A 14588-nucleotide genomic window follows, 5' to 3' on the forward strand; every position below is an offset into this window, starting at 1 on the left:
CTTGATTTGAATTATATTGTATTCATGGAAAACCATTTTACTATAAAAGAATACCTGGAATAATACCAAATATAAATTTAAATTATATTAACCAAAATATGTATATTAGTAAATATTATAAAAATTTTTTTGCCTTGAACTATTTGACCTGCAGGTAAATGAACCTTATTTATACAATTTATTCAATAAGTAGAGAAGCTTCCTGATTAAAAAAAATTAATATCTATGAGAACTATATATTATCAAATGTAATGAAGATAGATTATTCAAGAGAAGATAATGTTTACCTTAAATGAAACTAACATTTGGTTTTATTAGGAATAATTTTATAATAGACTGGAATTTTTTATAAGAAAATAATTCCAGATATTTGAAAGTCAAGTTATAGTCATGATCTGAAATGTTTTTAATCTTGAACAGATTATAGGATTTAGAATTGAAAGAAAGAAAGCTTAGAGGCTATTGAATCTGACTTATGTTGCAGATGAGAAAACTGAGAGCTGGAAAGAAATAATTTACTAAGGCCATACAGATAATAGACAATTTGAACTCAGATCTCCAACCTTCCATATACTTACTGCTACATCATGAAGGCAGCAGTCAGATTCTGGTGGTGTTAAAAGTAATTTATATTTTAGTGGACAAGGACTTTTAAAATATTTTATTTCTGCATAACAAAATACTTTTGTAAATAAATTAACTCATTCAAACAAAAAAATTAACATTTATACCACTAATTAGATATTCATCTACCAACTTGAAATATATGAGAACATGATAAAGCTTAAAAATAGGGATATTATACCTACTATATAAGTCATTGACAAGGTCAACTGCAACATCTACAGAATTGTTACAGTGATAAAAATTCAAAAACAAACCCTGCAACACCAGTTATTAATATAGAGGTGGGTAGAAGTTCTGCGAATGGCCTCTAAGATGCATAGGAATATGAACTCAAGATTTCTTGCTTTTGGACAAAGACTCATCAGTAATGAGAGGAAACAATTTTTATATGAAAATAGAATGTATATGTGATAAAGACTTGCCTAATTTCTCTAGTAATACAATTTGATTTTCTGATTAGCTGTCTTATTCTCTCATTCTTGTAATTTTGTCAGGTCAATTAACTGGAGTTCAGTGCCAGAGAGAAGGGAAGTCTGGGCATTGCTGGCTTCATTAGATGTCAGCAACTTAGGTGCATTTTGTAATACAATCTGTGCAGGATAATTTAGCCTATAGTTGTTAATGGTATAGCATTGAGTTTGAGGTGTGGGAATGTGTGTGTGTGTGTGTGTGTGTGTGCACGTATTTTGGCAGTCTTTTGAAGAAAATCAAATGGGTCAAATAAAATGAGAAGGAACTGATAAATAGAATATGTATAAAAAGATTTTACATGCATATATATGTGTATATATATATATATACATACACATATTTGTGTCTAATGGTAGCCATCCATATGGTGAAAGAAGTAGGAGGGAAGAACAAAAGGAAAAAAAGTTAGATAATAATTTTATTATATATTTTATTATATATTATATATTTTATTATATATTTAAAAGGAATATATATTTATATATTTAAAAGGAATAGCAAGTATCAATACATTTGTAGTTTTGTGTGCAACTGCATTCTTCCCCCATTCAACCACGTTATGAAAATGCTTGTTTTATTTCCTAAGTTCAGAATAAAACAAATAAAATTTTAAGAAAAAATGAATTGCAGTCAAGAAGAAAATTGCCCTGTCTGAATGCAAATGCAAGTAAATAGTATAACATAGAGGATGAATTGAACATTCTGGGTCCAGTTCTGGTTTGAGATCCAGTTCTGACCCTGTACTATATAATAGTGACAAACAATGAACTGATTTGAGCCTTGGTTTTTTTTTAAATCTATAAAATTAGCATAATAATTGTAAAATCTACTTTGCTGCCTGTTAGAAGGAAAGTGCTCTGTAAACTTTAAAATGCTTTTGAAATATGAACTGCTCTCATTGCAGTTATTGAATATTTACTATGTACCTAGACCTGTGACAATGACTGTAGGCTTCAAAAGAAACTATTCACAAGGAGCTTAGATTTCAGAAAGGAAAGGTAAAATTTAATAATACTGATTTCAGTACTCGGATGCAAAACAAAAGTCAGTGTGGTGCCATAGAGAGCCAGCCTTAGGGTAGGCAAAATCTTGGACTTAAATTCTGTCTTTTACATAGGAAAGAGTTCTTAATTTTGAGTCCATGGATAAATTTCACTTGATGCAAAAATCTTGGATAAGGAAAATATATATTTTTATTTCAATTTAATTGGGTTCCTTTGTAGACCTTTGTATTTTATGTCATGGTTTAATAAACATTATTTTGGAGGCAGCTAAGTGGTGTAGTGGATAGAGAATCCACTCTGGAGTCAGGAGGACCTGAGTTCACGTTCAGCCTCAAATACTTAACAATTACCTAGCTATGTGACTTAATATCATTGCCTTCCAAAAACAAAAAACCAAACAAAAAACAAAAGGGAACATTATTCTAAGAAAGGATCCTGATCTTCTCAAGACTACCCAAAAGCTCCATAACAAAAAAGCTAAGATATAAATGAGTCTGTATGTGTATATTTACTCATTTTTCAGTAGTGTTTGATTATTCATGATCCTATTTGAAGTTTTCTTGGCAAAGATTTATTTGTCATTCCTTTCTCCAGCTTACTTTACAGATGAGGAAACTGAGGCAAACAGGATTAAGTGTCTTGTCCAAGGCCACACAGCTAGGCAATTTTTAAGAGTCTGAGACTGGATTTACTTCAGTCCTCCTGACTCCAGGGCCGGTGCTCTATCCACTGTGCCACCTAGCTGCCTCCATGAGGCCAGTTTTTAAAGCATGAATATGAGTCTCTAGATTGCTGCCGGGGGACTCTGTCTACTGCTAACACATACTGGCTATATAACTATGAGCAAGCCATTTAATCTCTTGGGGCCAAAGTTATCCTTTCTAAAATTGTAAATTGCAAAATGGTGGATGACCTGAATTAGCAGATTCCTTCATCCCCACTCATTCCTACCTGCCCACAACCTCCCCCACATGCAAAATGATTCTGCTACTTATTTGACTTTTAATTAAAAAATTGAATACTATTTTAAAGGAATTTATAGTCTAGTTATAGCAGACATGATAACAAGTACTGAATAACATGATTCCACTAATTACAGGTTAGTACTATTCAGTAAGATTCTAGTTATGTGGTCCTGATCATAATAGGAAATGGGATTAGTGAAGGGAGAGATTACAGTAGTCTATTGTTATTAGGAATGACTCCATATGCATTGGCACCTTGGGTTAAACGTGTTTATTTTATGCTGATGAAGCACATTTCTCTTGCCCTCCCCTCTCTTTTTGTGTTTCTGCAGAAGATAGATGAAGAGAATGAGGCAAACTTGCTAGCAGTCCTCACAGAAACATTGGATAGTCTCCCTGTGGATGAGGATGGATTGCCCTCATTTGATGCACTGACAGATGGAGATGTGACCAATGACAATGATGCTAGCCCTTCACCTATGCCCGACGGCACCCCTCCAACTCAGGAGGCAGAAGAGCCGTCTCTAGTAAGAACCCTTCCTACTGTTTAACAGGAATTGGAGTTGCCTCTGGCTACCCGCTGCATGGGTATGATGTAGCAACAATAAGGTTTGGATTCTTAATTTAGACTGAAACAACAACAAACACAAAAAAACCCCCCCAGAGAACATACAGTGTATTAAATAATAAGAATATCTCCTTTAAAATGTTATAAAAATGGTCTTCTGAAGTTTTTGTGGTATTTTTAAAACCACTCCCTCCCCATAAAAAGAACCTGGATTGTCAAGTATGATAGGAACAATCTATAATATTTTGGATAATAGGTGGTAAATTTCATTTGCACAGTTGATATAATTTGGTTCATTCATTAGCTGTTCGAAAATGAATTATTATAGTCTTGTTCCTAGCATAGAGCTTTACAAATAGCATTAACTCAGTAAAGTTACTGCTAATTGTAAAGCTCTATGTTAGAATATGAATATGATACAAAGGCAAATAACATGTAGATTCAGCCCCCAAAGAGTTTCCAGTCTAGCAAGGGAGCTAAGTCATGTGCACAAGTAACTACAATAATAATAATAATAATAAATAAAACAATGAGTACCTAAGAAAGCTATTATGTTAAGAATTCACTGAGTTCATACATAAGGTATTGTGGCTACAAAAACAAAAAACAAGAGTTCTTGCCCTCAAAAAACTTAACATTCTACTAAGGAGATGGGGGATTAAATCTGTACAAAAATAAATACTCTATAAAAAGTAATTTAAGACAGAAAATTACTACCTAGGATGAGCAAGCAAAGTTTCCCAGAGTCAGAGATATTGGAGTTGAACCTTGAAGTAAGAAAAGGATTTTGAAAGGGAAAGATGAGGATGAAGTACTTTCCAAGTTTGATAGATGGGTGAAGAAATATAAAAGATTTCAAGAACTGGCTAGTATTCCAATTTGGCTGAAATATACAGCTTATGAAGACAATTTGTATGAAATATAGCTGGCAAAATTGTTTGGAACCAAATTGTGGAGTACCTTAAATGCCAAGCTAAGAAGTTTTATATTTTATCCTATAAGCAAAGGAAAGATTTTTGAACAAGAAAAAGACATGGTCAGGTTTGTCCCTTAGAAAGATTATTTTGGTAGTTGTGTAGAGGATTGATTAGAGAGGGAAAAGGCTGGAAGCAAGGAGTTCAATTAGAAGGCTATTACAGTAACCCAGGCCAGAGGCAAAGAGGACCTGAATTAAAGTGGTGATTGTGTGAGTGGAAGAAGAGAACAGGTGCAAGACATACTGAAGAAGGTTAAAATCAAGACTTGCCAACTGAATGGACATGGTGAAATAAAGAGACAAACACAAAGAGAGGACCATGAACAGAAATATCAAGGTTTGGAGAGAAAACTGATTCTTTTTTGGACTTGTTGAATCATAACTTTTTATTGACAAATCTATGTGCTTCTTGTATCTGATTCAATAATGCCAAATATTTTCCTGCCTTAAAATGTACCAAATTTTATTTTGGTGATATCTGGTACTTACTTTATTAGTTTAAAGAATTAGAAGGGGTGGCTAGGTGGCGCAGTGGATAGAGCACCGGCCCTGGAGTCAGGAGTACCTGAGTTCAAATCCAGCCTCATACATTTAATAATTACCTAGCTGTGTGGCCTTGGGTAAGCCACTTAACCCCTATCTGCCTTGCAAAAACTTAAAAAAAAAATTAGAGTTGCCAGGAACCTTCATAGTCAGCTGGTCCAGTTCCTCATTTGCAGCTTAGAAATTGAAGACCCGTAGAGGTTAAAGGACCTAGAGAAGGTCTCATGGCTAGCTAATGACAAGTTCAGTTAATATATTAATATATTTAATACATTTAAATATTTCTTACTGTGAATTCAGCATTCTTTGCACTACACCATCATCCTGCTCTCCCCTAAAAATTTTCATGATGCTTCTGTTTTAAAATTCTTATCATTCTCATTTCTTGTTCCTGGATCATATTTTCCAATATATTTCTCAGTACCCTCATCTATTTCACCTTTATATTGAATCTGAGCAGCAATTTAGATCTGAATTTAATTGGAGATTCTTATCAAAATCTTTTTAGCACTTTACTACCTTTTTATCCTCTACAACAATCATTGTTGGTCTGCTTGCAGCTATTAATGAATATTGCAATATGAGATGATCAAGTATCCTAAGAATAACAAGTCTTGTTATCAATGGGTGTATAATAAAACTGTCTACCATCTTCTTTCCTTCTTCTTCAGAGTATCTTGCAATGCAATAAGCCATGTGGGTGCAATCTCCTTCTTGTTCTTCTAATTTTTGAAGAACTTAGCAAGAGAATCACCTAAGAAAGATTATTTTGAGGGCATTTAAAGGGTTAAATGTAAGGAAGAAAACTGGAGGAGATCTGCAAGAATTTTTGTAACAGAGTGATTTCAGAAATAGAAGAGGACTCTAACATCAGGGTACTGGGCTTTATTTATAGAGTAGGTAGAAATTACACTAACAAGAGCAAAGATGGAGAAAATAGCCAAATTGCAATAAATGTCTATGGTAGAGCTAAAGGTGAAACAATTGTGAGATCATTGAGACAGCAATCACATGGTATCCAAGGAAGGTGAACATTCCAAAGGCAAGGGGGAAAGATTTGCAAAGAAATACTTGTTTAAAAGTGTTTTACAAGTGATTACAGTCTATATATATATATATATATATATATATATATATATATATATATATATATATATATATTAATACTGAAAGTCAGTCGAGAAAACTTCAACCACCTACTTCTACAACTATGTTCCTATTTTTACAAAATCTTTATGAGACTTATCTATTTAACAACTAACAAACATTTGTTGAGCACCTTCACTGCAGGACAAGTGACTCAGAATTAACTAGTAGGCAGAAAATTTGGTTGAATTGTCTTCAGAAAATTATCAAGCTCTTTGACATAAAACCCAACTTTCTTAATGCCAGAATTTTTTCATTGGTGTTGTGAGATATAAAACATAACAGTCTCTGAAGATTTTAGTAATGAAGAGGGTAGTGGGAGACATCTGGAAGCTGCAGGCAGCTGAAATGTGTAACTGGTGAGAAACTTTGAGAAGAGTTAAAAGATGTAATCAGAGAAATATAAGCCCAGAAGAAAAAAGGGGGCTCATTATAAGGAGAAGGATTCATAGGTGGACATTACAGGGTACTCTTTCTTATCTCATTGTCATGAGAAAGCAAGGAAAGTCTCTAACACTTTAGATGGATTTGGACAAGTGACCTACAGAACTAGCAATCATGGATGGGTTGAGATCTTCATCATTCAGGAGAACATCCAAACTCACTTTTGAGCTTTTTGAGTCAGAATTTAAGATGCAAAATGATATCCAGAAGGCAATATCTAGCAGACATTTGATAGTTTCACTTGATTATAAGAGAGAGTTGAACTGGATATATGGATTAGAGGGTCATCTATAAAGAGATGGTACCTGAAATCATTCTGATGAAGTTCTACAACAACAAGAGTGAAAAGAGATAAAGAGGGATTGGAATTAATAATGAATCAGCAAAGCAGAATAGGGAGTGGTCAGAGAAGTAGGAAAATGACTGCCAGTTCTGTGGGTCCCTTGTCCAACTCCATGAAAGCTTTTCTTACTCAAATGAACTATAACCTAGTGATAGTGCTGGGAAATTTCCTTGGTGGGAGTGTCTATTTTTGCCATCCTTTACAGGAAAAACAAAACAAGCAAAAACAAAGAAATTTACCAGTCACCAACTCCCTTGAACCACCTAAAATGTCAGAAAAGGAAGCACTTCATTAATCATTAATATAATTTCAAACTCTTACTTAAACTCCCTGCACCACCTAGAATGTCAAAAAAGGAAGCACCTCCATTAATTTTTAATATAATTTCAAACCCTTTTACGTAAAGGTTATTTCTTTTTGTATTCCTTTTGAACTATTTGTGCTCTACTTGTTCAGATTGATGCAGCTAATTTTAAGTAAATATGTAAAAAATTCTAATAAAGTATTCTAATCCTTAAAGATGCATAACTTTTTTTTCTTTTCCCCTTCCCTGATATGTTTATAGCTTAAGAAGCTCTTACTGGCTCCAGCCAACACTCAGCTAAGTTATAATGAATGCAGTGGTCTCAGTACTCAGAACCATGCAAATACTAATCATAGGATCAGAACAAACCCTGCGGTTGTTAAGGTACAAACTTAATCTTTGTAATAAGGGGAAAAAAGTAACAAAGAGTTTTATACTTTCATTGTAGAGCAAGCAACAGATATGTATTAATCTGGCTAACATCCTGCAAAAGATTTCAAAAATGTCAAATGTGAAATGTATTGGGTTCTAGAAAAAAATCACTTAAACTAGTTTCAACTGTGAATAGTTTAATTTTGCTTCAATTTTGGGGTGGGGGAATGGGGAGGTCTCATTGTCTGTTGCTCTTTGTCCATATTATTAATACATGGACTTGAACAGTATACAATAAATTTTTTTCTCATTGAGTCCCCTTGTTTATGAGCAACAATAAGATATAAGATTATCATTTGACAGCTGTCTACCTTAGAAAGATAATTCTAGAATCTCAATAAAAGATCTTTATCAGCTATTAATTGGATAGAAAGCTAGCAATGACATAATTCTGTTAGCAGGCTGTATTAAACAATGTTTGTCTTGCCACTCACTGTAACTGAAAACGGAGCATTTAGGGGTACTTAAGAGAGTTGTGAATACTGGGCCCAAGCAATCAGCAGCAAATTAAAGTTTAAACCAGTCTCTTTTTTTTGGGTTCACATAAAGGCGCTGTAGGGTCTTGTTAGTTACATGTTGCTGAGTAGGAACATTGAAATGTAGGAGAAATGAAATAAAACGCTGCATAAATGTCATTTAGGAATTTTAAATGTAATTTTCTTTCCTTGTTCTGCAAACAATTATTCACAGCTCATAGATCTAGTACACTTAGACTGAACACTTCATTGAAAATCTCATCTCTTCAGAAAACCTATATCCATTCTGATAAGGTTCAGTTCACTAATTTTCCTTTTTTTTATGCCTTGTTTTTAAGACCGAGAATTCATGGAGCAATAAAGCGAAGAGCATTTGTCAACAGCAAAAGCCACAAAGGCGTCCCTGCTCAGAGCTTCTCAAGTATCTGACTACAAATGATGACCCTCCTCAGACCAAACCAACAGAGAGCAGGAACAGCAACAAAGACAAATGTCCTTCCAAAAAGAAGCCCCACCTTCAGTCTCAGCCGCATCATTTGCAAGGTAGGTTTGGGAGTTGAAGACACTGAGTTGTCAGTGATGAGGCACTGGTACCCAGTGACTCTGAAAAGACTTGGTTCTTCCGTTGCTTGTGTTACTGCCTGTGGTGCAGAAAAGTCAGAAACTCTTCACTAAAGAAGGAAGGACCAGGAATAGGAGATAACTCTTTGTTGAAAGTTATTTAACATAATTTTTGAAATAATATACAGGTAAATCACAATTCATAAAAGGAACCTGAAATACACTCTGGAGTGCTCTGGTTGGTGGGGATTGGAGGTAAAGGGAGAAGTGACTAAGAATTACAACATCAGATGATACTTATATGGACGTTACTAATATAGCTGAAGTCCTAACCAACTGAAGTCTACCAACTCAAAAGTGGGCTTTTTTTTTAGCATGGGGGGAAGGGTAATATCCTTCAACTTTGTAAAAATGGAGAACAACATAGTTAATTTTCCATATATTCCTTGAGGAATAAAAGGAATAGTATCTTTATAGTTCCTTTTCTGAACATAAATGTTTAATTTCCATTGCCTGTTGCAGTGATTGACACCTAGTAGGGGTTTAGTAAATACTTTTTGCTTGCTTGATTGATCTTAGTTGCTGTTGGAACCTTAGGAATAAGGTTTTCAAGTCTTCATCTCCCCCCACCCCCTTTCATTCTAAAATGTTGATTGTCCAGATTAAACTGAATATCTGCTATCAGTTGACTTTTCTTGTCTAGTCCTAGACTAGAAAAGTTAGTAGTTCAAGTGAGACCCAGAAGATTTTTTAAATACCTGCTGTTATTTGATCTGGATCCAGGGATTGAGGCATCCGTTTTTGGCTTGGACACTCGCTAGCCACTTTGGCATGGGTAATGTCTGAATCTCAGTTTCCTCATCAGTAACATGCAGTTGAAACACAACCTACCTCATAGAACTGTTGTGAGGTAAACATTTTACAAAACTTGGAGCATAATAGAAATGCAAGTTATTGTTATCATGAGTAATTTTCAATTTTTTTCCATTACTGCCCGAGATACAGTATAGATTTATAGGCCCAAGAGAACTTGTTTGAAGTTACTTTTTACTTTAAATATGCCTGTTTCCACTTCGACTCTACTTGTAGAATTTGTTGCAATACAGTGGAAATAGGTGTATTCTGAAGTGGCGGGTGTAAAGATCCCCTGTTTTTCTTTTGTTTCCTATAACTTCCCCTTACAGCTACAGGTTCCCAACCCCTGATCCCTGTTTTGAACCATGATAATTACATACAGGTATGTTAATTGTTTGGGGGTGGTGATGGTGGTGGCTGTTTTGTTTGTTTCCTTTTAAGTAAACATCTTCATTTTCAGGATACCAAATTGCTATTCCTTTCCCCTGTCCTTCCTTTATATAATAATCTTAGTATTGTATGAGAACATTTTTTAATATTCAAAGTTACCTCCCCATTTGACTTTCCATGATGTCTAGGTCTCTATCCATCCCTTCCTATCTAGACCCTGAAAAAGAGTTAACATTTTAAACTGCTCTATTTCCCACAGACCCACCTTCATGCAAACTTGAAGCTTCACCTGCTTTTGAGCAGATGAAGCAAGTCGAGCAGAGCAGAAATGTCAGGTGAAGTCAGAAATGGGCAAAGTGAAAGGTTAAGACATGTTATTTCTCATTGGCCATCCCAGGTCTTTGTTTCTGTATTTGATTTTGCATCCCATCCCAAGTTGTTCCATTCATTCAAGAAAGCAATCCTGGCCATAGATTTTAAGGGCAATGATTTCCTGGCTGTTAATCAGAATCTAAATACCTTAGTTCCCCTCCTTCCCTTTAGAGCATAGTTGGAACTTTATAAAGTGATAATTTCACTGAATATAATATAAATGGTTATTGTAGAAGAGAAAATGATTTCTGTCACTGATGTCATTAGCTTATATATGATTGTTTCTCTCTCTCTGAGTACTGTGAATATTCAAATAAGGCTTTATCCCAAAATACTAGTAACTGGTACATGATGTGGTGAGAAGAGTTGTGGGCTTGTTTTCAAAGCATCTGAGTCTGTCCACTCTTCTGGCAAACAAACCTCTCTGATCTTCAGTTTCCTTAGCTATATTGTATAATACAAGGGTCTGGAATACAATATCTTTGGAGTTCCTTCCAACTTGAAATCTTAGTCTGAGGAAAAGGCATTCCTTTCCAAGTAATATATTGCTGATGACCATTAACCAGGGAGGAATTGCCCAGCTCTTAAGATTTTTTCCTATTATCAAACATTATATCAAGCTCAAAGGAGTGTGTGTGGGGGGACTGAATAAGAATCTTGTTTTTGAAGTCTACAATAGTTTGTGTATGATTCTCATATTTATTGTGTTACAAAAACCCTGAGATTCAGATTGCTTTTGAGTTACAGGTAGTTTTTGGTTTTTAACTTTATTCTTTAGCTCTATGTAGCTGACATCATGTTCTTAGTTCAGGTATAGGCCAAGTAGTTACTTCTACAAGGCATGAAATTGTTTATTGATGAGGCACTGGGTAGAGGAGGCTTAATGTAGACAGAATTCTAACTTTTTGCCAATTCCTGTTAGAAGTTGATCTTGTCAATTATGATTGCCTTCTCTCTTTTTTGCATTTGAATATTTGACCAGTATAGAACTCTCCAAGAAACTTAGAGAATAATGGACCAGTGTTAGTGACAGAAAAATTTGGGTTCAGATTTTGCCACTGACAAATCAATATGATCATAAGCAAGTTATCTGACCTTTTAGTGTGCTAATGAGATCTCGAAGATGATAAATTGAAAAAAAAAGATGCCAATCTGTATCTGTGGAAGAAAGAGTTTCTTATGCAAAAGAAGGTTTGGAACAAAAATGTAAATGAATTCAAACTTACTTTTTAAGCTAGCATTTCAACTATCACACTCGTAGGTGTATCATTTTGTTATATGGCAAAAAGGAAGTGCACACTTGATTTTGTTTTAGGAAAAACCTCTTTTCTTCCTCATGAAGCTTTTGAAGTTTATACTCCCCTAAAAAAGATCCATTTATAAATGTCTTTAATGATTTTAAAGGATTTGTTACATTGGACATACTCAAACTAAAAATAAATCAAGTTCATTAATCTGCATTTGAAAAACCCAATCAATCTAAGTAACTAATACATAGAAGGAATCATAAGGAATGGTACTTCTTTCAACAGACTCGATAGATGATGATATAACATTTGCTAATTTTAAAACATAAATCTAATCCATGACTTACAGTGTATAAATAAAATTTATCTTTGTAAAATACTTTGTTTCAGACTTTAATTTGGAAACAATAAAACAGCTTCTATCTATCTTAGCAACTACATTTGATGAATTGAATTACTCGAATAACTGATGAATATTGTCCATGCCCTTAGACCAACAAATAAAGGAGCTAAAATTTTAACTTTCCTCTAAGGCAAATACAGCCTTACATATTTTTTTGATGAATCTTTTTTCCTTCCCCTCTGTTCATTCATTGCACATGGCTGCCAAAGGAAAAGCAATTGTCAGTTATGTTTGGGTGAGAAGAGTTATCTTTTATCTTTCTAAATTTAGGAAGAATTCCTGTAGGAGGTAGAATTGGAGATGAGCATTGAAAGAGGGAAAGAGACTTTGCATTGAAACTTTTATGGGTTTCACCAGATAGAAATGCAATATTTTTGGTTTAGTTTTTCCTTTTATTACAGTTTTGGAGGCATTTAAGGACTTCTGTAAGCTACCTTTGTAGATACCTATCATTTTCCAATATCCATAATCCAGCAAACAATTTCCTCTAATTTGGATCATTCTGAACTGAGTTTTGGCCCCATAGAAGCAACCTATTCTCAGAGCTACATATAAAATCGTACATTGTTGAAGTAACATCAGCTGAATATTCATAACGTTCTGTTGCCTTGTAGTTACTCTGCTGTTCTCATTTTGAGACAAACCAAATCCTATATTCTCAATTAAATGAGAAAAATGCAATTTCCTGTGGTATTGTGTGAAATTTCCTTCCTTTAGCATGGATCACATGTCTTGGGGAAAAGTTTTAGTTTTCTGTGTTTTCAAATGACTATAAACATAGTGCCCTCCAAAACAATTGTTCTTGGACTTTGACTAACTCTTCTAAGGTTCCCTCGTGAACAATTTAGCTCAGTCCTTAGGTTCCCAGTCATGTTCAAATTCTGCTATTGGATGACACCTGGTAGAAAAAATATCATCTTCATCATTTTTCAGTATTTCATAATCAGTTTCTTTTTTTTCCTCTTTAGCCAAACCAACAAGTTTATCACTTCCTTTGACACCCGAGTCACCAAAGTAAGTATTAAGAAGGGTAAACAGTATAAAAAGGGGAGGGAGTATTGATACATTTGGCTACAGCAACTCCATTTCAGCTTGTTTTTATAAATGTGCCCTATCTTCCAGTGATCCCAAGGGTTCCCCATTTGAGAACAAGACTATTGAAAGAACCTTAAGTGTGGAACTCTCTGGAACTGCAGGTAAGACAGGTGTTTTAAGAATTTTTAAAGTGTGGCTGTTTTTGTGAAGTTCATAGTATAATGTTGCAGTGAGCATAGGTAGTAAAAAATTAAACCAAAAGGAAAACTGAACATTGAAATTTACAGGGTGTGCCCAAAGGCTTAATATAGTCTTAAGGTATTAATGTATTAATGCTTAAAACTGTACTAAGACTTTTTGGAACACCTGCATATGTATGTTTTAAAGAAAGAAAATGTCCATTTGTAGTTCTTAGTCACCCAGGTACTGCAGTTACATTACAGAAAAACAACAAACTAAGAACAAAAAGGATCTTTGTATTTTAGAAGAAAAGCAAGTACCTCAAACATTTTGTACTCCTGGTCTTACCTGGTGAGTTTTCATTTGATATTCTAAGCCTCATAATGCCCTCATACCAAATATGGTATTTGCTAACCTCTCCATTACTCACACGTATTGATTGTACAACAGTGTCTTTTGGGGTTTGGTGTTTGATCTCTACCTGAAAATGACTCCTAGACTGTCTGAACAAGAACAACTCGGACTCTGGTTATTATTGAGGTTAGGCAAAAAGCAAAGGAAAGAAGGAACTTCCAACTGGAACTTGTGGTACTTGACCATGGTCATTGTTTCTGGGTCTAATTTCATAGTTCAGGTTTGCTAAATTATCTTCTAGGAAAAGGAAAATTACATGCTTTGATCAAGAGGCAGAGAAACTAATCTCATATGGCATCTCCATTGAGATTTATGAAGGTATAAATGTGTTATGTACATATATTAATTCCTTAGGTATGTGTATAATGTATGTATACATGTGTATTTATACACACATTAATTATTTGTACAACACATTATTATTGCATATATTTATAAAATCTACCTACATATAAATAAATTTCACACCTATTTGTCAGTTCTAGTCGTTTTATTGGGAGACGAACATCTGGTATCCTAAAATAGCTTCGTAGTTTTAATTATACTCTCTTGGAAGACAGAGCATTTCTCTGTAACTTATTGTCCAGCCAATGTTGTTTTATATTGTTTAGTTACAAGTTTACTGTCATGCACTCTATGGGAGAGGAATTAGCAATTCTGAAAAGCAACTTCATAGTTATCTAGACACATTTAAAGCATCTATAACAATATTTATTTATGTCAGCAATCCAGTATTTATATTATTACTGAGGTATATTTTCTTTTGGATGGTGCTGAAAATCTTTAGGTACCAATCACCAAATATTCACTGATTCACAGTGTATTCATCTTT

At 34.3% G+C, this 14588-nt stretch overlaps 1 protein-coding gene across 5 annotated transcripts in view; it reads left to right on the top strand.

Annotated features, from left to right (window-relative positions):
- The window catches only part of PPARGC1A (PPARG coactivator 1 alpha), a 152678-nt gene that overhangs the window by 100935 nt on the left and 37155 nt on the right, over positions 1–14588 (top strand). For all 5 annotated transcript variants that reach the window (XM_074229702.1, XM_074229700.1, XM_074229699.1 and 2 more), the window contains 5 exons: positions 3400–3594; positions 7653–7775; positions 8638–8842; positions 13096–13141; positions 13250–13323. In XM_074229702.1, coding sequence (XP_074085803.1) covers positions 3400–3594; positions 7653–7775; positions 8638–8842; positions 13096–13141; positions 13250–13323 — 643 coding nt within the window. The remainder of the gene's footprint in view (positions 1–3399; positions 3595–7652; positions 7776–8637; positions 8843–13095; positions 13142–13249; positions 13324–14588) is intronic.

Source organism: Macrotis lagotis, chromosome 3, assembly GCF_037893015.1.
Source record: "Macrotis lagotis isolate mMagLag1 chromosome 3, bilby.v1.9.chrom.fasta, whole genome shotgun sequence".
In the NCBI taxonomy this organism is placed as follows: domain Eukaryota; kingdom Metazoa; phylum Chordata; class Mammalia; order Peramelemorphia; family Peramelidae; genus Macrotis; species Macrotis lagotis.